This window comes from Halyomorpha halys, unplaced genomic scaffold (genome assembly GCF_000696795.3).
Source record: "Halyomorpha halys isolate HHAL.00 unplaced genomic scaffold, Hhal_1.1 Scaffold12.1, whole genome shotgun sequence".
NCBI classification, from domain to species: domain Eukaryota; kingdom Metazoa; phylum Arthropoda; class Insecta; order Hemiptera; family Pentatomidae; genus Halyomorpha; species Halyomorpha halys.
This window is the reverse complement of record NW_027109908.1, coordinates 2,635,855-2,661,827: the sequence shown is the minus strand read 5'-3', so window position 1 is coordinate 2,661,827 and position 25,973 is coordinate 2,635,855. Positions and strand designations below refer to the sequence as shown.

The following is a 25,973-nucleotide window of genomic DNA, read 5'->3' as shown; positions in this document are numbered from 1 at the left end:
CACATCTGTAAGAAAAAAAAGTTTTTTTGTTATATTTTGAAATGGACTTGTTCCAAAAATATTACCGTAGACAGGGGTCTCTTTCTCTACTGTGATCCCTCTATATACTCTCTCAAAGCTAATAGGGTTGTCATGATCTACAATCAATAGAATACGTCTAATAAAAAATATAATATTTTTTTATCAGATGGACCTCTATCCAATCAAAAAAGCTATATGTATTACATAATTACGTTTGTGGCTCACAAAAAAATTTAAAAGGAAAGAATCCTGGGTGTGTGTTCATGTTTAGTTCTTATTTTATTAATATAGTTCACATTGTAAATATTTTCTTAGTGTATTCATTTTTGTTTAAATTATTATTTACACGGTTTATCTTGTTAGTTGTTATTAACACCTAGTCTAGGATTCACGAGCCACTTTCCACTCCTCTGTGACACTCCTGCCCTCCTTCAAAATGTGGGAGGTTTCTCTGCCTAATATATCATATTCTGTCCAAAAACAATTATATTAATTCTTTTTTTTTTTTATAATATTGAATAATTTTTCCGAAACCAAAATATTTTTCTTATCGCAGACATCTGTTATGACTATGACGTTTTAGAATCATTAACTCCAGGGGTTCACTTTTATCAGTGAAGACGACAAAAAAAAAAAACAATTTTTTTATCATTAATAAACATGAATTAAGAGATATAATATTTATTTCGTGAAAACATCTGTTCTTAATCGGACAATGATCCGAATCCTTGCAGCCGCTTCCGAATTCTTTAGATACATGTTTTATTATTTTAATGCATTTATTGGCGACAGGAGTCGTTAACCGTTTAATTGTCATGGAATTGAATAAATATTGTTAACAGTTATTAGTTAAACTTAAAATTATTTATTTTTTATTAAGTGTTGTGCTTATTGAAAATTTTTATGTTTTTTGATTAATTAACACTGTAATCAATATCTTTATTATGTGATGAAATAATTATTCTTTATTACATTCTCAAATAACATGTAATTTTCAAATCTCAGTCATGTTGTTTATAATATCGCAATCATTTCTTTCATGCGAACACGATGAATTAATTAATACATTCTTTGCTGTAATTATTGTAATATCATACTAATTTTCTACTTGGCATGACCATCAAATATTCTCATTGCTGTGGCATTTTATACAATCCAAAGCAACTTTTTTTATATTCAAACACAATTTAACTTAATTTTCATACTTCTCTCGGGTTAAACGTTTTAACTTTATTCAGGTCCTAATTTAAAGCTTGCAATAATTATTTTAATTAATTTTCTCCTGTTAGAACAGGCTGTAGGGTATTCAAAAAGATGTCCCTGAAAAAAAACAACTCATTTTCAAGGATAAAGAAATCATTGTACCGAAACAGAAAACAAATAAATTTTAATTACTTCTAGGATTCCGAAATGTGGAAACCCTGAAGTTGACCACTTTCATCCTTATTTCTTTCATATAAACCATCTGAAAAGGAAAATTAACTTATATTATATCTTTAATATGGTGTTTATTGTTGATTGTAAGTTAATTATAAGGATGGACCAATCGTCTTATCCTCATAAGACATTATATTTTAAGTTACCATTTTGTTTAAAGAATATTCTTTTACTAATTATTGTTATCCTTATGTAATGAGATCTTTAAATTAATAAATGAACAGTAATTCAATATTAAATAATTTTCAGAAATTCATTGTACCATTGTCATGGCATCTTTTTGACCACAATAATAAATGTAAACATTTCAAATTAAAATTTTATTTGTAGATTTTGAGTTCAGGTTTTTTGCTTGATAGTGGTTTTAGTTTTTTTTTGGGGGGGGGGATGAGTATTGAATATTCATTTGTTGAAAATTGCTCATTATTTGAGAATCTCTCAAATAAGTCATATTAACTGGCTTCTAAATATTTCTTATTGAAAACAAAGATTTGGTTGAATTTCATTGGTGAAAAATATTATGTTGAGAAAGTATAATGTAATCTTGTATTTATATTTCAATTATTTAAAATAATATAGGATGTATTTTTGCACTTAGTCTTGGTTAGAAATGTTCTTTAAATTTATTGTGAGATGTTTTATAAGCTTGTTGAATCCTAATTCTTATATTATGTTATTTTTTAAAAATCAGATGCTTTGTTCTTTGATTCTCAAAAGAATTAATTTTATTGTTGAAAACAATATATGAATTTCTTAAGAGTACTTTAACTCATTTTATCCATTTTGATAAGGAGGTAAATATCTGCATGCAAACATCACACACCTGCTTCCACAAAGATCAACTTTGTCACCTGCTCTCTCGTTTGGCAAGGTTAAATTAGGACAATTTTGTTGTTTTAATTTAATGATTTGATATTATTTACTTAATTAAAATTAAAATTTTTCATAAAATCACAACAGACTATCAATATATGAACATCAATTGTATTGAATTTGATGTTCCTATTGTCTTGTTACATTTAGTAATATTTTATTAATAATTATTCAAAACTGCTAAATTATAACTAAAGATGGCTCATTTTTATGCGCAGTCATTTATTTAGTAGTGCCATATTACAAATATATTATATTTCGTAACATTTTTGTACCTTTTTTTACTCTAAACAATTACATTTATTTATTTTTTAGGATGTTGAGTGGATTGATAAGAACACTGATTGGATATGGGACTGGAGCAGCAGACCCGATCAGGAACCCCCAAAGTATGTAATTCTCAACTTTATTTTAAAATATAATAACAAATGCATAAATAAATATTTTTTTCTTGATATACTTTGATTTCATAATTTACGTTCATTCCTATCATTTTATGTCTAAATAATTAAAATTTGCTTTATATATAATAAATTGCTTTTATTAGAAAGTTATCTCCTTGGTAAAAGTTTAGATTAAAAATTTAGCCACTTATTTTATTCCAGCAACCCTCAATACCTAATATTATTTTTTGATAAAAACTTAATTGTTCTATTCAAACTTAAAATATTTAGGCAATGTATATTCAAACAAAAATTATATTCCTGTAATTTAATCAATTAAATTACAGAGTAAAAATTTTTGCTCTCTATAATTTGTTTCGAATTATTGTTAATTATTGATTCGAATTGTACCGAATTCTAATAGAAATTTTTTTTGTTGTTTTTTAATTTAATTTCTGTATGTTTGTAAAGAAGTATTACTTTCATATTCTGTTCAAATTGTTGAACGGACAATTAATTTTTAAAATGGAGTCTTCTGTGTTGAAGTAAGTGGATTTGTGAGGAATGCATTATTTCATCTTAAAAAATGCATGAGGAATCTAATGTCCGGTTTTTAATGTCAGAAATCAGGGACAACCAACAAAATTTGAAGACATATTTTACTTTCAATTTTTTTTTTTTCCATTCTGTCTTCAGTATTTAATTCTAGTTAGATTTAATAAAACAATTTATGTTTTTTGTACAATTATCTCTTCTTTTTTTTCTTCCAGAGATTGGAAATTTCGGCATCCAGCGAGTCGCAAAATGCTCTCCATAAGAACAGCCAAAGTTGGAAAAGTGGCTTTGTTCTCAAGGGAAATGATGTATACAATTGTTGTGACAAATGTTTTATCACTTCTCTTAGGCGCAGGATTCGGGTATATTCAATTATGATTTATTTTTTATTTACGTTACTTTGCAGTATATTTTTTAATTTATTATAATTTCTTCAGTGATTACACATGTTATTCCTGATAGGTTTTTCAATTCAATTTCATGAACATTTAGAAAGGTTTTGTGAAATACCTTACTATGACTTTAGAAACTTTTTAGTACGTGATTATGCTAAATCAATATATGAAATAGAATTAGTGAAGTTATGTTAAAAAATTGTTTCCTCCTTTCTTCCTATGTAGTTTGTTTTTTAAATAATTTTTTTTTCAAAACCTTTCAGATCAAATATTTAGTTGAAATAATTAATTTATATGGCAGATATTATTACGAATTGAAGCACTCTTTCATAAAATATAGTAACTAACAAAGTGAAATCTTTTACAATGTTTATAACTTGCAATGTTTTACCTTCAACTAGCAGTCACTTACAATAGCTTAATACCAACATTATATATTAAAAATAAAAAAAAATAAAATAAAATAAAAAAAGAATCCTATAAATTTTATCAACCACAATCTGAATAATATCAGCTAAAAATATTTGATGCCATTTTTATGATTGTCTCAACTAGGAATATCTTATTTTTAAACAAAAATAAACTACATCAAATTGAAAAACTCCCAAAAAATTCTGGAAGTTTATTGTGTTTGATTAAAAATAAAACTATAAATACTTATTATAGTACTTGATTATATATTTTGATATAAAAGGTAATATGTTGATGAAATTTAGATGGTTGTTGGGTTGTGGAGGGGGAAGGAAAAGTTGGATGTGCAGTCGTAATAAATTCTATCTATTTTGAGCTACAACCCGGGGGTGGTCTTGGCCTCTTCTAGGAGCTTCAACAATCCAGTTCTAACCGCTGCCCCTACCTTCCTCGTAATATTTGAAATTGGTGCATTCTTGTACTTTTTCAATATGTAAGGACCTATCTCGATAAAATTTTTATCTTGCAGAGCCCTTTTCACGTCCATCTCCATATTTAGTTTTGGCTTAATTTAACTTCGAGTCCCAACAGGCAGCCTGTTGAATTAATAGAAAGGCATTTCTTAATTCAGTTTCGGATCTTGCATTAATGTCAATATCATCTGCAAAGCCCAAGAGCTGAGTATTTCAATTGACAATAGTTGATGTTAGTAACCTTAATATCTTAAAAAAAATTGTAAGGCCTAAATTAAAAACAGAGATGCCAGCCCTTTGTCCTATTTTTGCTTGAGCACTATTTTTAAGTTCCTTGTATCGTTATTCAGTTACAAAATACAGTTTTGAATTTTTACTTTTTATGTGTTCTGATATTTTGGCCTGTGATGTAGGCTAGGAAACTAAACTGTCGTAGCCCAAATAAGGAATCTATTCAATTTATTATGTTATATTTAATCAAATAAATTTTATAAAATATATAACACTAATTGTAAACCAAATGAACTGTGTAAAATATTCATATTTTTGAATTATTTAATGATGTGCGTCCCACCTTTCTCCATTTTCAGATCCCATCTCTTACAAAGTTGTTCATAACCACAATACAATTTAAAAACAAAATATTCATTTATTGCAGAGTTTGGCTTAGCCGGAGGGGAATCATGCTGTCACCGATTAACTTGGATTGAAGATAATCCAACACGGACACCTCTTCATCAAGAAGAGAAATGCCAGGATGTACTTTATCTTCAAGCCCCTCCAGAGAATATTGCTAAAGTTTTTTGTTCCCTCTCTAATTTCTTCATAAATTCTAGATTCATCCTCAGATAAATATATTTTGATCAGATCAATTTTGATAATTTATTATTACTAAAAGGAGTTTATGTATGTAAGCATTTCTTTTTGTATGAGTTTATATTATATTAATATTTTGATATATTTTAATCCGGATATATATGTATTTATATATTCTATTCTATAGGTTTTAGATACCGATTTGCTTTTTTTAACAATGTTATTATTATTATTTTCTTAAATGATTATTACTATTCATCCATCAATATATCGTATATTTCCCTTTATAATAAGAAAAGAATGTTATTTATTAATATGCAAACATCTTATTAGCATAGGTAATTGTTCTCTATTTCTTATTAAAAGTATGAGTGAGGTAAGACTGGATAATGTAGAATTCTGTTGGGCACAAATTAAAAAATTATTAGCCTTATTTTTATTTAATTCTTTTTTTATTTTATATAACAAGAGATAAAAAGTTGTATTTTGGTTGTTTGTAATAAACTTATCAAATTATCGATGACTTATGAATGTGATTTAACTAGCATCTAGTTTTAGGAAAATCATAAGGGATAATTTAAAAGAAAAAAAAAAAGAATGAAGAGATGAGAGCTTGGATTTGTACAGTTTATATATTGAGAAGAATTTGTATCGATTTGGTTATAATAAATATTTATATGTTCTATTGTCGTTGTTTTTTCTTTAACATTTATCATTTCAAATAAAATAAGATTGAAATAACAGTTATTCATCCTACACCTCACTATTTACAAAAAAAAACTATTTCAAACTTAAAAGTTTTTTATTAAAAAAATCAAATCAATACACACTGCATTTTACTGTAATGAAAAATCTATCCACCTAAATATTTAAGCAGCCATTTTCAGAATGAATTAACTATACTTTTTTCATTATTGATCTAATCAGAAGACTGCTGTGGAAGATAATAAGTCCATCCTTCGATCACTTAAATAGTAAATCTATCAACAATTATGTTTCTGGCCTACAGATTTATGAATACCTTCTGTTCTGTAAGTTGATATAAAAATTGTAAACATTCTGTAGCTTTTATAATTTTCTAATTAGACAAAATAAATGATAAACTTTCTCTTCATTCATGCCTGATCTGCAATAATAGCAACAGATACAATATTTGGTGATTAAATCATGCCACCTTCACAAAACAGCCAGAGAATTATAATTTAATCAGTTCTACTATTCATTTCTCTTATGTACACCCAGAAGCAAAATAAAAACACTGATTTTTCTTTCATAATTATATATTTTTTTTTTAATTTGTTGTAATAAACATCTGCCAAGAACTAGATAGTATAGCTTCCTCAAAATTTCTACTGGTAGTTAGGTACATAATTACCTATATTTCAAGTTATAAATATAATTTTTTTTTTTCGAAACCTCTTTATTTTTCATTCAAATGCAAAATATAATAATATATCATACATAGGTATATTTATATATACAAAATACAAATTATATCTTTGTTTGCCGTATGGCATTATAAGAATAATTACAATGTCCACTGAAGGCGGGTATATACTGGTGGTATAATAACTGGGGGCTAACTGAGAATGGAGGGGGACCATTCTGGCTGGTGGTGGTGGTGGTGTGGTGACTTCAAGTTGCAGAGTCCGGAGTCCTTCCCTCGGTGAGGACGTCTACCAAGGGGACAGTGCTTTGCCACCTACCAGGTCTTGTTGGATGGGTGATCTCTCTGAAGAGCGGGTTGGCACAGGCCTTCAGCCCATCAAAAAATTTGATGTGCCTTCGGCCTATATACTCCGGCACAAAGGGAAGCTGGAGTTCCTGGTGAATGGTGGTGTTTCTGGCCCTCTGTAGAGTTGTTCCATGGACGATTCACCGGAGGACGGAATTCTGACAGCTCTGCAGCTTTTCAAGCATTGTTTGGTAGAGGTGACGCAGCAGGGGTGCACCATAGAGCAGAGTCGGGCGGATTATCGCCTTGTAGATTTGCAGCTTCAGCCTTAGTGAGAGTTGCGGGGATTCCAGGAGATGGAAGAGCCTATAGCTCTTCTGGCAGGCCAGATTAAGTCTCTTCCGAACGTGACTAGAGAAGGTGAGGTGCCTATCCAGTGTGACACCCAGGTAGAGAATGGAGTTGGAGATTCGCTGGTGGACTTCATCCACTTTGAAGGTGATAGGCAGTGGCTTTTTTCCTTTTTGGAACGACATCACGATGGCGTCCGTTTTGCCAGGGTTCACCCTAATCCCAATACTTTTAAGCGCATTTGTAGTTGGCCATGCCAGAGCGAGGTCTTCCAGTTTTCCAATTTTATATTGTTTAATAAATTTGATTTGTCATTTAAAAATTAAATGTACGGGAGGAGGAGGCATGTTTGAAATATATATGTATCAAGAAAAATGATGCTGTTCATGGTGATGTGCAACAGGAGGTGAAATTTGATAGAATTTATAATTGACTATGAAAACACTAACTTCTCTTTAAATCTGGGCCAAATTGGTCATACATTTGGAATATAAGTGTGATGAGAAAAATACGTTGATACATGTGTAAGCGAAAGTAGTGGGTGGAATCTGATAAAATTTATGTAAGACCAACTAGAAAGGGTAAAGAAAAAGTACAACAAAAATTGTATCTAGTATTTTTGATTAAAATATGTTAGTGTATATATATCGAATAAATACATTGATAAGTTAGCAGTGAGTTCTAGCAACACAATGTATTTGGCCACCTTTTAATTCTATAATAACATAAAAAAAAATTGAAATTCCCACTATTCACAACAAAGTCAGACTGAAGAATGAAGGACTAAAGACAGACTGGGAATCTAAGTTAACAAAAATAACACAGAACGTTCTCTATAACAAAAATAATCCCGAGAGGTTTAGTCATTGTTACCTAAAGCCACTGATTAATTTTATTTCAAGAATATTCAGTACTTGTTTTTTTTAGGTTGAATTTGTCAATTTTAAACTATAATTAAATCTGAAATAAAAAAAAAATAATAAATATTAATATACATGCACCTAAATGAGTATTATTTTATGAGACATGTAGTTCAATCATTGAATTTTATGCAACAAAAATCAAAATTTAGCCCTGAAAGAATAAAATGTGCAATATAAAATTTCTTTAACATGATTCCAATTTCTATCAAAGTTTGGCGGAATTTGAAGCTAAGGAAGAAGAGATGCCATTGCACGAAAATTCGGTCTCTAGTTATGGTACTTACCAGGCCAACCTCCTTTATATATCTCTAGGCTGTAATAGAGGTAACTAAATAAAATTATAATGATAAAATATAATATAAAATTGATGTACTCATAAAACATTAAAATTAGGAATGTGTGCTGAGAAAGATACGTTTAGGGACGTGTAAACGAAAGTAGTAGGTGAAATCTGATAAAATTGATGTGGGACCAACTAGATAAAAACCTGCCCAATAAAACCAATCCCTAAAAATTTAATGAAAATTGGACTAACAGGTCAAAAGATTATACTCCAAGATAAATTTTACTACAAACTGACCAGCTATGGGACAAAATTTGTTCCTTGATTTCTAAAACATAAAATGTAAGTGATAATGTCTGATCCTTAGGATATAATTTTTATTTCATTTCCTGCATGAATGCAAAGCTTCCCTATCTTCTGTAATTAGGAAGCAAGAAATAAAAAAAGTCTGCCAAGAATGTAGCTCAGTAAATAGAGAAAGGTGTTAACTGTCAGTCATAAAATAAATTAGACTAAAGCTGATTTAAGTCTCTATGACAGTGGTTCTCAACTTGTATCTCTCTAAATTATATAAGATATATAATAATTTTATTTATTAAAGAAAATTTCTCCAACAAGTACACATCAAATGAGTAAGCTTCATACAATACTTTGAGTCTGGCACATTTGTTAAAATATTTAATGAACAATAATATGATTACATAATGAAGAAACAATACAAAATAATAAGAATACGTAATAACAGATAAATGAACTACTCCCTTTTCTAATTTATGCAGATTGATCTAGACACTGGCACATATAATGGATATATGTAGTTTAATTTATCTACATTGACAATATTGAGAATTGAATCTATGTTTCACTGGTCACAAGTGCACGTTATATCTTGCATCAGATTTTTTTCTTTATTTTTATCAAATTCTACACAGTGGAGAAGTAATGTATACTGTTGTAGGTATATTGATTGCAAATACTGTAGGGTTCATTTGTCTTAAGTGGTAAAATCTTATTACCTATTGGGAAGTTTGATGTTTTATCGACTACTAATTCTTAATAGACTGGTATATCTTATTTTTGAAGTTGACTCTGTACCATAAATAGGTTTTTGGAGTACTGATATTAAAATTAGATATTAGTATATAGGATTGATGTCTACTGGAGTTTAAAGTGTTATTAATATCCAGAGATAGGCTATGATTTGTTATTTTTTCTACTGTCATTCTTTTGTTTTATTAATTTGTCCCTAGATTAGCATATAAAATAATGTGGGCGACCAATGACTCCGCTTAGGATACCCAATTATATTTATTATTTCTTTTCGCTGACTAGACTTACTATAGGAATAAAATCATGAATGGGTGGCATCCTGTTTCTAGGCAAACAATGCTATGTTCTTTGGCCAATGAAGATGTTTGAAGAAAATCAGTTGCGCCGTCTCAGTTATTTCCCCATTTTGAACACCCCAGACTTCTGAAGCATATAACAACATGGGATTGGCCATAGAATTGAAAAGAGTGATTTTTTCTTCCCAATTATCACTTATGCCTTTCTGGAGAATTTCTAATACTTTAGAATTTGGTAACAAAGCTTTTTGTGAAAACACTTTGGAAGAGTTAGAAAACTAACAGATGAACTAAATGGAACTAACAAATATGTGTGTCTTGGTCCAATTTTTCATTATGCCAAAGAAGATAGGGTTTGAGCTTTCTAATTCTAGAGGATTTATGGAACACTTTGTGCTCTAGACTTCTCACCATTTAGAGCTAAACAAATACACAATTATTACTGCAATAATCCTATAAAATCTTGATCTAGTGCTGAATACCGAATAGTGCTGAATAGTGAGTTTCAAGCCAAAATTGTATTAAAAATGTTGTAAATGTTATACTAGAGAGAAAAAGAAATACTTTATTCATGCTGCCCAAATATATCGGGTTGCTACATTACACAGCATACTGATCAATCTGTGACTGGACAAATATAAGTTACATATTTTTACATGATATAATATAATACATAGATAACATTTTTTTTGCTTCCAGTTTTCTTTTACAATTAATACCAGTCTACAAACTAACTACAAGTATTTCGATTTATTCCTTTTATTTTTCTTTCCCTTCCATTTCACAACCCCTATTTCATTTGATCAACAAGTTCCCCCTTGATAACGTATTACAAATGTTCTATAAAATTCATTTTGAGAGTATCACTTTATAGACAAAACTTCATACTGAAAAAGATTATAGGTTTTAAAAAATAGTGGCCGAAAAAAACTGGAGTAAAGCCTAAAATTTTTGGTATTTTTTCATTCAGTGCCCAAACATCAAAATCTTCAAGTTCAAAACAAGTGTGAATATATAGATAAAAAAAAAGTATATCAGAGATCCAAAACTTTAAGTAACTTAGACATCAAAAGACAGAAATAGCTCTTTACTTGTCAATGTGAGTAAAAGTGACCAAAGCTTTGTTAGGCTGCCTTCAACTTAATTTCAATCAACTGAACTAAATTGCTTTCTCTGTCGGTCTCATTAAATTAATTTCTTAGATATTTTGTGTTATGTTAGAGGAAAACCAATTTCGACATTGAAACTGAACACAGTTAAATTATATTCACTTAGTTTACACAGCCTAGATCCTGAGCCGCATGTAAATATTATAATATGAACAGATGTAAAGGAAGACAGGATTCTGATATTTACTTTAATATAGCCTAATTAAATCTCTAGATTTATTATTAACCTCTCTTCCAGTAAAATCATACATAACAAATGCACTCTTCACTTTTCTAGAATAAATTTCTCCTTACCCTCTTTATAAAGTAAACTCAATATATTAATGGCAGTTATTCTTCGGTTAAGTATTTCTATGAAGCATTAAATACTAATGTTTGTTGGAGTGTGTACTCCAGTAACAGTATTTTAACAAAATACATAAGACAATCACTTAACATGATCTGATTAATGGGTCACTTAGAAAATATAAACAATGAATTTGTTTCTATAAATTGATCTAGGAAGATCGTTTTTGCTTAAGGGTTTGAACTAAACAATGAACTATTACAATAACCAAGCTTTTTAAGCCAATTCAGTTTACTGAAAAATTAATAAGTCCAAGTAGAATTGATATATGATGACATGGGAGAAGACAGGTACTGTCCAAAACACTCGAATGCAGGAAATATGATTCAAAATTTGACAATTCATAAAAAAATCAGTTTTTGTTAGTGAGCGACAATCATTATTATTTATTTTTAAGTTTTAACTGTTGAGAGTTCATTAATTTGTGGAAACTGCCTGTTTTTTTACCTCACACGGGAACACAGCATTTTATTCCCTGTTACAGATATTTTTTAAAAGGTATAGAACCATTTTATTTATTTATTTTTTTTTTTTGCATTTTTCTTCTCATAGGAGAGGGCTTTTGCTCATTTATTTTTATCCACCAATAACTCAATTTTGAAAAAATATGACACCATTTTTTTTCTCCATAGTCTTCATTCATATAATGAATCAAATTAAAAATATACATACTAAGAAAAATTAATGAAAAGTTGACATAAATTGAGGTTTTCATAAAACAATTGAGTGTTAAATAACATGAAATTAACTCAGGAAAATAATTAAAAAGATTAATTTTTTTTTTTTACAATATTAATATAATTTTACAAATCCATTTTAATTACAATATATTTACATATATGAACTATATACAATTTATAACTAAGATAATTTAATAACAGTGGTGTACTGAATTGCATAAAAAAGTACAGCTGCAAGTTGATATGATAATTAAATAAATCCATTATTATGTGAAGATTATTGAAAAATTGTTTATAAGAAATTGGCCATCGGATCCTCATCCCTCTTCTTCTTCATATAATACGCTTCCATCTCCACATCGGTAGGTTTCTGCACTTCGAACATACTGTTGTATGGCCTCTTACGATCATCCATTTTTGCAAGCCTGTCGCCTTCTCTTTGGGCTTCTTCCTCTTTTTTCAAGGCCTGTTGAACAGGTTTAAAAAACAGTTAATTTTATATACTGATAAAACAAAGTAAAATGCACAAAAATTACTATAACTAAAAAAAATTAATTAAAATAACAGAACTTTCTTGCCTTTTGGCCCCAAAACAGTTAAAGTAACCTCCTCCTTAACATATCACTCCTTGCTTACTATTATTTTTTAAACTATCAAATTACTTATTACACTTTGTTTCTAGTCTTGGGCACTGTAGACGCAATTTATTTAAATTCTCTGATTTCGATCCCTCTGGTATCTATCTGATATCCACACACTACTTGGTTCTTTGATCTTTAGATGGAACAAAAAGTACAGCTGTTTTCAAGCTAAAGCTATTATAAATTATATGCCTTCTTATTTTGTGTTATTCATGACTGTTGTCATCACGATAGAATCAGGTGAATCACAGCAGTAACATAACTTGCCTAACATAAAATTACATTCAGTCCTTTCAAAGCGTCGGTGGATATACATAATGGATAAAAAAAATAATAGTATATAAAAATTAGAGGAAAATAAAAGAAAAAATGAATCAACTGAATCTGAAATATTCAGATTCTGGACATAATATATTTTAAAATAAGAGTATAAAAGTTTGAGAATCGAAAAAGAAAAAAGTGAAATCCATATTCAACCACCAGATTTTTCTCCCAATTAATTAAAGTCCCGAGTACTTTCCAAAAGTATAATGTATAATAAGGTGGATTATAATTGCTAGAACAGATAATAAATTTTCTCCATCGGAACAACAAGTCAGGAGCCCAGTCCTAAATAACTTTAGAAGCCATACTTGGATTTGAGAATCCAACTTGTGACAAGGATGAACAGAGAATAGGAAAGTAGCAACTTATTGTTCAAAATATCTGGAATTATTAAAATACGCCTCAGAGAAGATTTAAAACATTATCCATGCTTCTTTTAACGTATTCACTACCATTTAAATAAGCTTGTTAAAAAAAAAAAAAAAAATCAGAAAAACAGTAAATAGAAAAATAAATATTAACTTACTTCCTGTAGTTGCTCTTCTTCGGTCTTTTCTTCAGGCTTTTTGTTCTTGTTCATGATGAGTTTCTTTACTTTTAGTTTCTTCTTCTTTGATTTCTTCTTTTCCTGCTTCTTCTTCTTCCTCTCCTTCTCCTCTTCATCCTGAAATAAAATTAAACAATCAAGTTATGCATAACACTACTTCAAAATCATATTACAGAATAAGAATTCTATTATAAAACTAGATTACACATAAAAACTGATAAAACATTAATTAATAATTTACTATATCTTCTAACCTCTGATGATGAAGATGAAGATGATGAAGAGCCTGAAGATGATGAGGAGGAGGACGAAGCGGATGGCGTTGCGGGCCGTGGAGGAATAAATGCTGGACCTCTAACTGCTACCTCACCAGCCGTTGCCAACCTACCAGCTTCTCCAGTGCAATAAGATCCCTATTAAACAAATATGTTTCTAATGACTAGATATACATCAACATATAATATGTATCTATAAACCAATATCCCAAAAGCATTACATCAAAATGACAGGAGAAGGCTATGGACATGGGATCACCAATTTCAATAAAATTTTTTTTGGTGACACTTGATTGGAAAATATTAGATACATGTCCGAGGGTTCTTGCCAATGCACCTTAGAAGCCAAGAAAAAGCATATTTTATATAATTTTAGAAATTGTTTATATTAATGTATACATTATATATTATATTTTATTATTATATATTATAACTGATTTGTTTTTTCTTGCAGAATAAAAACAAAAGATTATTAATTGTACTAAAGGGGTTTCCGAGAAATATTTTTTTGAAAATATGAAAATGAGAAATCAAGTACTGAGAAAAATCGACTATGGTACTGAATATTAACTTCATGCTCAGAAAACAAAAATTTTAATTTATGTAGTTATAAATAATAACATTGAGTTTTCTTTTTTAGCGACCTTCCAAGATTTTTGTCTGAAAATAAAATAGTCTTTTCTTACAATTACATAACAAATCATCTGAAGTTATTTAGAATTGCCAACAAAACCTAGTTACACATTATGAAATAACTGAATAAATAGATACCTTAATAAAAGAATGGCAGCATTTATATCCCCATTTTCCTGAATGCCAGAATGATCCCCAAACAGTAGTATGGTTGTTTATTAGCACATCTTCTTCATACCTAGACCTCACTACTTCTTTTTCTTGGCCCTGAAAAAAATATAAAAAACCATACCTAATATGACAACTATTATAATAATTCAGTTAAATTTCATTGAGTAAGTCACATTGAAATTTATGGTACATAAAAATAAAAACCATATTCAGTAAAATCTCAATGAACCAGGTCAATGAGAAGCACAAAAACCTTGAATAATTCTAGTAGACAGTAATAGGGAATCAGGGAAATAGAATGGGAAAATACAATTACATTACGGAAGCAGCAGTATCACTGTTTTGTTATATTTAAAACGTGATCATAATATTTATAGGATAAAAAAAACACATTATGCATGTGTGAATGCATACTAATGAAACACTAAAATCCTAAACATATTTGGAAAAACAGATTTTATTTGTTTAGAAAATGTCACAATTATTTCAATGATAAATATTGGACAGACAGTCTATATCATTAACAATCTTCTTGGAAGCATAAACCTTTTATGATGGCTGGTGGTACCCCACCATGTCCAACTTAGCCAAGCATGTATCGGACAAGGCATCACGTGTACACCACCTACCACAGGCCAAATACGAACATGATTTACATGTCTTCAGTGATGAATTGATTAATGGGACTGTAACTATCTGCATACTTCTCTTATCACTGATTTCCCCTCCCCCTTGGCTACCAGGGTCTAGATTCTAAAATTCATCACAATTATAAATTTGCTATGGGCTTGATTAGGTTTTCTGAAATATCCCATCAAGGTTTCTTGCGAATGTATCAAATTAAGATTTGGATAATATGGAAGTTCTTTTAATCGAGACAATTGTAGTAGTATATCCTCATAACTGACATGTTCCCTAATAATTTTTGGTAACAAATAGAATAGAATACACTATGAGAATAACTGAGCAGTACCTAGAATAAATAAATACTGCTAACCTTTAAGTGTTACTGCTAGTCAACAGTATAGTTTAGTCTTAAATAAGAATTATTTCAGAGATATAAGTAATAAGAGATAAGGATTTTACATTTTGATAAAAATAATAAATAACAAATAAAAATTTACCAAAGGGTACAAGGAACTGATGTTTTAAAGCTACTCTGGGATGTTATACAGTAACACAGCAGAGAGAACTACTTTGAAGTCTAAACAACCTCTTTGTATTTGAGAGTGAGACATTTTAGGGTTTCCCAGGTTCATAAATTTTAAAATATATTTATATTAGTGTTAGATATATATCTTTATATTTAGAAATTTTCTTCTTTACTTATTACTTTAGATGTCTAACTTCTAATTATCTGTAAATGAAACATACAGTATGGAGAAGTATGGTAATCATGAAACATTTTGAATAAGAGTTTTCAAAAATGGTTTGTTTAGTTTCTGGTTTCTGTGTGGAAACCACATTTTAAAAATATAAATTAACTCTTGTGAGGAACTTTCATTTCCATATAATATTAATATATGATTCTGCAAAGTGTAAAGTAGTAACATTTTATGAAATAAAAGTAATTGGTAATTACAAAATAGCAGTTGCTTTAATTGTTAATAGAGATTATAAGTTTTGCCAATCTTTAAACTGTAGCATAAAAGCTTAAAAAAGAAAAGTTAATGAAGTAATAAATACAATACCTTGATGACCGTCCCATAACGAGTATACTCAGCATAGTATTCAGTCTGTGCCAACAAGAGTTCTCTAGGGGGAGCTTTCAAGTGTTCTTCTCCACCATACCTTAATAATTAATAAAAATAACGAAAACTTTAAAAAGTTTTAAAAAATATCTTTTTTTATATAAGAAACAAATAATTGATCCTTGAGGATTTAAATATGATTCAATCCATTCTAACTGTAAGACAATAGTTTACTAGAAGAAATGAATTGAAGTATTTAAAACAACTGCCACATTTAAAATATATATTTCATTTATTTATAATCTTTAAATTTCTTTCTTGAGACTGGCAATTTTTTTACTAAATAATTCAACACACTATCCAAATTTTAGTCTCAAAACATTTATTTCATTTACACGTCCAACGTTTCGGCCAATTCGGCCATCTTCAGGGACATCTTAATTTACTATGAGACATTTAACCTTTTTAAAACACTCTATACAGGCTATTCTGCCCAGGTCAAATATATACATCTATTAAGTCCAAAATACAATAACCACCTAATAAGTCAAAATATAAAAACCAGTCCAATTATTTCTCTTCTACACACAATTTATACACTATATATTATAACCTCACATGTTATAATATATAGTGTATAAATTGTGTGTAGAAGAGAAATAATTGGACTGGTTTTTATATTTTGACTTATTAGGTGGTTATTGTATTTTGGACTTAATAGATGTATATATTTGACCTGGGCAGAATAGCCTGTATAGAGTGTTTTAAAAAGGTTAAATGTCTCATAGTAAATTAAGATGTCCCTGAAGATGGACGAATTGGACGAAACGTTGGACGTGTAAATGAAATAAATGTTTTGAGACTAAAATTTGGATAGTGTGTTGAATTATTTAGTAAATATATATTTCATGTTTGCATAGTACAGTTTGGGATAGATATTTTATACTTATTTTTTTATTTTCTCTACATTAAAATCAGACACCAAGTAATGAATCTTAATCAATTAATTACATATATCTTTAAGTTTCATTATTCAATTCAAGAAACTGTTTAATCTCTGTGATGAAAACTAGTTAATAGTATTAAGAAAACTAAAAAACTTAAAATAAAAAATTGAAGACTTTAGATTATTTCAAGTAATACACCTACTTTTTAATGAGGTCTTCTTGTCCTTTTTGTTTGAACTCTTCTTTTATCCCAACAAATTCCTTCTTAAGTACTTCCAGCCTGGTGGGTTCTCCAAGTGGATGGACGTCAACTCCCTTATTATGCGCCTCCCAAGCGAACAACTGCACTTTTGCATGTTCTAACGTATCACCGGTGAACCGCACAAAGTTTTCTCCAGCATAGTCCACACTATAAAATAATTTATTTTAAAGTTACTAAAACCATGAAGTGGAGAAAATGGAACTAAACTATTATATAATAGTAACTAGTGTTATCAAATTATTTGATGTAAATAAGATAATTTTAAAAAACTTTAAAAAAACTATCTTCTCTAAAGATGCTTAATTGAATGAGATTTCGTCATAAACAAATTAAATATATAAATGATAGACAAAAGAATTATTAAATTAATGAAAACAATTATTAGAATTACTCGGTATCTGCAGATCCAGCATAAGGATTGTCCCTCATACTCCTTGTTTTAGGATCGTAGTAGGCAGAATTAGGGTCGAGGTTTCTCAAATATTTGGCTGTATCTTCTCTGATCCTTAGATTTCTCACAGTAATTCTCTGTTTCGAATCTACTTTCGTACCAGGCATGTCCACTTCGTCAACATATTTATCCTCATCTTCACCTCCGTCTTCAACAGCACTGTCTTTCATTTCTTCTTCTTCAGCCTCTTCTGACTAAAACAGTTAAAAAACACATTTTTAATCCAATTATAACTAAAAATCAAACGAAGCATTGATTTCAATAATCCCAATTATTTTATTTAAAAAATATTATAAGATACCTGTTCAGAATTAAGCTTTTCTGCTCTCAGCTGCCTCTTGGCCTCATCAATCCTGGCATATCTACAAAAAATCAATAATCAAATAAAACAGTAAAAAAGAAAATTTGTTTTGAAAGATCATCAAAAAATTACCTTTCAATGACCATTTTATGTTGTGCTGGATCATATCCTGCCCATCGGTCCCTTTTTCCATCATAATCTCGCGAAAGTTCAGGTTGAACAAATTCATCAGGTGCAATTTTCGCACCAGTAAATTTGGCACCAATTTTCCGTGGTCTCTCCATACAGTCCTTTTTTTGATGAGTGACAGCTCCACAATTCTCACAAGCACCTTTTCTATATTTTGTAACCACTTTTGACTGTGAATTAATCAAGTTTATATCAGAATCGAACAAATGGTAAGCCAAAATAAGAGTAATATTTGATTGTTAAACTTAAAAGCTAGAATTATATTAATTTCTAAACCAATTAGTAAAAACATTATATCAAGTATCAAGTGTTGAAGAAGTTATATTTACTCACAGAGTCAACTCCTCGCTTGTACCATTCATCAATACCAGAGTACTTTTTAACACTTTCATCTTGAATTCTCTGATGTTTTAGCGTAGGACCTTTTGCACTGTAATACCAAGGGGCGGAAGAAATATATTGTGGAATGTGAGGGTTGATATCTTTACCTTCCTCATCAACAGCAGCAGGAGCAGTACCAGCCTTTGGACAAAAATATTTTTTTGTGTAAATACATTGCATTCACTTGATTTAAACTAATACCCACATATTTAATTACCTTTCTCGCTTCTTCCAATTCCTTAGCTTTACGCCAATCCTCTCTAGATTTTTTCTTGGGTTCATCTGAATCAGCACTACTCTTCAAAATTTCAGAAACTGGTACTGAGGGAGTACTTAAAGCCATTTTGTTTTTGGAAACAAACACGATATAAATATAATGACTTTAATAATTATAATATCTTCAGAATTAATTTTTCACGAGTGATAAATTATAACCATTTCCATTGCGAAATCATAACATTTCAGAAACCTACTTCATAACATAACCTAGTATCAGTGTTGCCATCATGCATTATTAAAAATCGTGGAAGATCGCTTGATCGATTGGCCATGTGTAATAAATAATAAATGTAAGATGGTTCGGGTGAGGTCAAATAAAACTCGAATAGTAATAACTATTTTAATTGAGCCAACGTTTCGCCCCTTGTTGCAGGGCTTCGTCAGGGCTGTTTTGACAGAAGTCTAAGTCAGAGTGTTTTTTCTCAATTCAAATTAAAATTTCCCCTTCATAAATCTAATTTTAACACTCTCCAATCTACACAAGCGCCTTACAGATAATACCCAACAACATATTTTCCTTCTGAAATGCAGATCTTATTCAGTTTTTCCAAAAACGATAGATAATTCGTTAAACCATTTTTCGATTCCGTCTTCCCTACGTTCCAAATATTGTCATTCTTTACTAATTTTTAATTAATAGAATATGGTCCAGATGCGGTCAAATGAAACTCAAATAGTTTATCGCTATTCCATTTATTATTAAAAATCACTTCGAAGTTTGTGACTTGTGACGAAAAACTACATTATTGTTGAAAGCGAATTATTTTTCCATCTTTACAATAATTAAATATAACCTTAGAAAAAATAATTAAATATATAATTGTTAGTTCTTCTCTATATTCCTCTGCGTTATTATGGTCATTCAATGAATCCCCAGACTAAAAATACCCGTTTTATCCAACGATTGCCCGTCACTTTACCCGCTCCTGGAGAATGGTTATAGCTGTAACTGTATGATTATTACAGTCATGATTGTACTGTCGCGCTAACTCCGGCTTGATAGTTGATTGAATGCACAAGTAATGTCAGTGAAGTAACATTCACGTTAATGAGTGCATATATACGTCTTGACAGTGAACTATCGTAGTTTCCATTATTATGGTGAAATTGTTAGCCACCACCATGGTGTAACTATTTGATACTTACAGTCATGACAGTATGCCTAGTGTCTGGTGTGATCGTCAATATTAAAATAATGTCAGAGAAGCAACTGTCATGTTAACTATCACATGAATACACCATCTTACACTTTCCATAATTTCGCCAAAAGTGTTAACCAATCCCTAGTCCCATTATGTGCCACATTTAACTGTCATATGTATATATCTTGATAGTGAACTTTTTTTTGTATGACCCCCTTCTTGGTCATTTCTGGCATAAGGAGGGGTGTAATCTAGAGGTAACCAACCTATTCTATCCATGCAGGAGGGTCAAGTTTTTCATTTCATGGGACTGCCACGAAATGTAAAATGTCCACCCCCCAGGCCGGATTCGAACTGACACCACCCACAATTCTCAGGGTGCTAAGACTTCCACCACTGCTAACTAAGACTTCCACCTCAACCACCCGAGCTACAGACAGCCCTCTTGACAGTGAACTGTCACAAATTACCAAATGTTATGACAATTGGCAGGAAAACATTGTTCCTATATATTTTCCCAAAAACTTTGGGAACATACAAAAATTGTATCAACCCCAGGCCCCTGATTTATAATTACATTTTACAACATCTTCTTAAGATGCATATATCTTTATCGAATACATTAAAAACCAAACTCCCTTAATCCTTGATTAATATAATTTTCTCCAAACTCTCTTATTCTAAATGTTTTTAAATTTATCATAACAAAACTAATTCACAACAAAGCAGTTAGATCAGAATAAAAGTCATCTATTATGTGAAATTTCAATTTCAGCAAGTTCTTATGATGAACATGTCTTCATAAAACACATTAAAAGCCTTACTCTCTATCAATGTAAATGGTTAATTTTTCATAATAAAACTAATTTACAACTCACTACTTGAATCACAATTAAATTCTTAATTATTTGAAGTTTCTAACTGATCTGATATAACAATGAAAGACACATTCATAAAAAGGTGAAATTATTTTATCATACTTAAAGTCAAACTATAATATACTTTAAATAACATTATTTAATTGTTAATTTACTACTTCATATTTTATCTCTAGTTTATTAAGTTAATAATGGCATAAAGGCATGAACAATCAATGATGCATAATAAATACTAATTTAAAACGCACACGAATAAACATGTCTGAAATATTAGACATCATTTTGACTGCGATGAATAAAACAAAAAATTAATAAAATAACAATTTAGAATGTTAAAATAATAGTTCAACAAACTTCCTAGAGATAGCAGCACAAAATGAAAAATAGAAAATAATAGTTCCAATTAGCACCGTCAGAAAACAGCACCATCCAAACAGCCGTTTACCAAATCAGAATATAGAAAAATATTTTTAATAATAATGAGATGTAGATAGTTGACCGTAGATTAATGCTTGAAGAAGTTTATCGGGGGATGCGGTCAGCAAAGAACAACATAAATAAACAAAACAATATTTATTTATTTTATGCCGACGTTTCGACCTGAGTTTCAGGTCTTCATCAGGGATAGTGGCGTGTAAAGGGGACGGGAAGCAACTCATACAGTTGCTTCCCGTCCCCTTTACACGCCACTATCCCTGATGAAGACCTGAAACTCAGGTCGAAACGTCGGCATAAAATAAATAAATATTGTTTTGTTTATTTATGTTGTTCTTTGCTGACCGCACCCCCCGATAAACTTCTTCAAGCATTTTTAATAATAGTTCAACTAACTGCCTAAAGATAGCAGCACCAACCAAGAAAGATGTGATTAGTAGTTCCATTAACTGCCACGAGAGGCCAGCACTATCCAAACAGCTATTTCCGAAGTCTAAAAGGAAAATTTTTATTTTATATTAGGAACTTACAGGAGCTCAACTGATCAAATCAGAGTTAAGACTTGTGTTGGAACGTACTTTGTTTGTTCCAACACAATTGTAACGTCAGACGGACTTATTGAGCTCCTTTAAGTTCCTAATATCCTAATACAAAATAAAAATTTTCCTGTTGGGCTTCGAAAATGGATGTTTGGATGGTGCTGGCCTCTCGTGGTAGTTAATGGAACTACTATTCATGTCTTTCTTGGTTGGTGCTGCTATCTTTAAACCGTTAGTTAAACTATTATTAAAATGATATTTAATATTATTAAAAATATTGGACTTGGAAACGGCAGTTTGGTTGGTGCTGGTCTCTAACGGTGCTAATTGAAACTATTATTTTCTACATTTCTTGTTTTGTGCTTCTGTCGTTTGTAAATTGAAAGATCAGTTAGAAACTTCTAATAATTATGAATTTAATTGTGATTTAAATAGTGAGTTATAAATTAGTTTTTTTTAAAATGAAAAATCAACCATTTACATGGATTAAGAGAGGCTTTTAATATGTTTTATGAAGACATATGCATCTTAAGAACTTGTTGAATTTTAAACTTCATATAATAGACAAATTTGATTTTGATTTAACTGCTGTGTTGTGAATAGTGAATGTTTTAATTAATTTTTCAAAAAGAACTTATAAACACATTGCCTATATTGTGTATATGTATTTAGTAGTGTATATGTAGGATATCACTACAACGATTGTTTGGAGGGATATAAAATTTTCCAACAAAATTTATCTGATTTTCAACTTACCTAAGAAAATCTTTGTAAAATTTACCAAGCACACATCTAATCTCAACATTAAAAATACATCTAATTCTCTCAATGATGAGAAGATAGTTGATCATGGATAATAGGAGAAGATGGTGAGGGTGCGGTCAGAGAATAAAGTTAATAAGTTAAAAACTTATTTATTAGTGCCAACGTTTTGACCACGATTCTTAGCCTTCATCAGGGCCAAGAATAAAAAACAAGATAACAACCAGTGAATAAAACCATCTATAGAATGATTAAAGTAAATAATTATACAGAATGAAAATAAATAAAAATAAAGTAATGAAAGAAGTGGGAAATAATTCTATTTATAATGATTTAGAATTATGGGAAATAATTCTAATTCTGTAATATTTCTATATCTATTAAGGCCCTTATTTTTCCCAAAGTCTAGGGTTAAATTCTAGGGTCTCCTTTAGATTGTTTTCAAATAAGAACTTCCTCTTGAGGGAAAAATTCCCTGTCGAAGTAGCAGGCAATTCATTTTTAAAGGAAGGGTTGGGAATCTATCATCTCTGCCAGTTACTGTGCCGAGTACTTTTGGGTTATCAATGTACAGTCTGGTCTAGGAATAATGGTTTGCTGCCTTTTTGAGGGACCTAAAGTAAATATTTATCCTTAGTTTTTGCAGAAAAAGCGGATCAATTTTCTTTTTTTAAATGATAATGTAGGGATTCCACCATATTCCTACTTCTACCAATAGGGATGAACCGCCACACCAAGATATTTTGTATCTACAATAAAACATAAAAAGATTCCATTGTGATTTAGATAATGACCATGTCATTTTGTATAAATACTTAAGATTCATTTATTAATATAAATCTAATGGAATTAATAATTGGCTATTAAGTAAATATGTGATTTATTTATAGTTTATGTGTTAAAAACACTCAGAACCATTTGTACTTTTTATTGCTCCCTAATATTTTCCTTTATTTATAAATAAAAATAGAGGCCAGAATTTAATGGCCTAAAAATTTATGGTTTTAGTAACTTCCACTATAATTCAGAATCATAAAATAAATAAATTTTAAACTTCATTATTGCTTAAAGTAGAATTTTATTTGTTGTTTGAATTTAAGAGAAACCAACTACAAATGGTTATCAATGCCCTTATAACTAAAAAACTATTTGATAATTGATTTTTTAGAAGATTTATAGATATAAGGAGATGATAATTATTGTTAACATAATGATATTAGAGTTTAAGATAGTCTTGATAATTTATGATAACAAGGATACTTTTTGATACTAATAACTTATGATAAATATTTAATAATAATTTATAAAATGGAAAATCAGATTCATATCTCGTAAAATCCTCAATACTCCTTATTTTGTTACTAATAAAACCATCAATAAAGACCTAAATGTTCCTTATGTAACCGATCTAGCCCGAACCCGATATTATTCCTTCCATAATAAACTCCCTAACCACCCAAACCCACTCGTTTCTAACCTTGCTTCCTGTTCCATTCCTGGCAATCCTCTGAGGCGCCTGAAGATGGCCTCGTGACCTTATATTGTAAACTGTTTTTAGAGTTCTACTACTGGGTAGTTTCTCTACATCCTGTATCATATCATGATGTCATTATGATCAAATTTACTGGTTGTATTTTTTTATACAGTTGTAAATATCAATAAATAAATAAAATAAAAAAAAGATTCATGTCAGGTTAAATAATCTGGTGTTTTAATGAATTCAATGGTTTGGTTAGTATTCTCATTGTTACCCAAGGAGTGTTTAGTGCAAAGCAATACAGATAGAACCAAATTTGTTCTTTGATGTCAAAAAATAATTGCTAGTTAAAATTTTTGAAACTGAGGACATAATTTTTTTGTTTATTTCCTCTATACATACAAAACTTCCTTCCGTTTCTTAAGTGTCTGCCAAGTATATTATAGCTTCCCCTTAATTTATACTCGGCAAGTTGGTACATAATTTTATTATAACCAAAAGAAGAAAGGTGATTTTATTGTATTTTTAATTGTATTGTTTAAAAGTATAATTTAAAATATTAAATATTTATCTATATTTCAAGGATAAATTTTATTCTTTTCATTATTTTATAAATTTGTTTTATTGCTTGACTATAAAATTTAGAGTTCAATGTTTGAAATGTGGCAAGAAAAATGCTTTTGGGCAAAGTAAAGTGAAACAGTAGACAGTATTTGATGAATCGAATGAACCGTTTTCGCAATATGGTTGTACCAAGTAAAATACGCTTATGCATGCCTAAGTGAAAATAGTGGATAGAATATGATAAAATCAATTAATCAGGGACCAACTAACTGGATACCAACCTGGATAATCCCTGAAAATTTCATCTAATTCAGATTAACGGTTCAATCAATTATGTTTATTATTGATCAAATAATTATTTTCAATTATAATACAAATTTGACTTTAAACATGGAACCAAATTTGTTCCTTGATGTTAAAAATGTAAGATGCCACTGAAAATGTTTTTAATTCTGGGGACTTAATATTTTTGCATTTCATGCTTGTATATTAAGCTCCCCTACTATCGGTAGAAGGGGTGCAAAATACATATCAATTGAAAAAGAAATAACATGAAAATAAATAAATAGTCATTATCTAAGTTCTAAAATAGTTGTTGATTATCTGGACACCCGCAATATTCTCTTAGTGGGATAAATCTCTTTTCCACGTCAGGGCCACTCTAAAATAAAAACATTTGACCCTGGACCCTGAGCAATACTTCAAATGAAACATTTTAATTTTTTTGAGATTCTAAAATAATAAAAATTTATGAAGTATTTTCTTTCTAAAACACAATAAAATTGTATGCATAAGTATCGAACACTTCTTATATTTTCTATTTGAAATACTTCCTCTGTAAGCAAAATAAATACTTCGTACTTAAAATATGCTGCATTTTAAAACACGAAATGCCTGATATTTTAAAATCGTAATTAAAATACTATTATCTTAGGTCTGTTTTAAAC

At 29.7% G+C, this 25,973-nt stretch overlaps 2 protein-coding genes across 4 annotated transcripts in view; one reads left to right on the top strand and one right to left on the bottom strand.

The window, feature by feature from the left end:
- BNIP3 (BCL2 interacting protein 3) overlaps window positions 1-6,047 on the top strand; it is a 128,443-nt gene extending 122,396 nt beyond the window's left edge. For all 3 annotated transcript variants that reach the window (XM_067048084.1, XM_067048083.1, XM_014418441.3), the window contains exons 4-6: window positions 2,647-2,720; window positions 3,485-3,631; window positions 5,207-6,047. In XM_067048084.1, the coding sequence (XP_066904185.1) occupies window positions 2,647-2,720; window positions 3,485-3,631; window positions 5,207-5,258 (273 nt within the window). In that variant the 3' untranslated portion in view covers window positions 5,259-6,047. The remainder of the gene's footprint in view (window positions 1-2,646; window positions 2,721-3,484; window positions 3,632-5,206) is intronic.
- Window positions 6,048-12,301: 6,254 nt separating this feature from the next.
- On the bottom strand, window positions 12,302-19,423 carry Slu7 (Pre-mRNA-splicing factor Slu7). The gene is made up of 11 exons (XM_014418461.3): window positions 19,168-19,423; window positions 18,903-19,091; window positions 18,513-18,739; window positions 18,381-18,441; window positions 18,020-18,273; window positions 17,569-17,775; window positions 16,420-16,519; window positions 14,696-14,824; window positions 13,904-14,062; window positions 13,629-13,766; window positions 12,302-12,603 (listed from the first exon to the last, which is right to left on the bottom strand). The coding sequence occupies exons 1-11, from the start codon at window positions 19,291-19,293 to the stop codon at window positions 12,430-12,432; spliced, it is 1,764 nt and encodes a 587-aa protein (XP_014273947.1). The 5' UTR covers window positions 19,294-19,423; the 3' UTR covers window positions 12,302-12,429.
- Window positions 19,424-25,973: the final 6,550 nt, after the last annotated feature.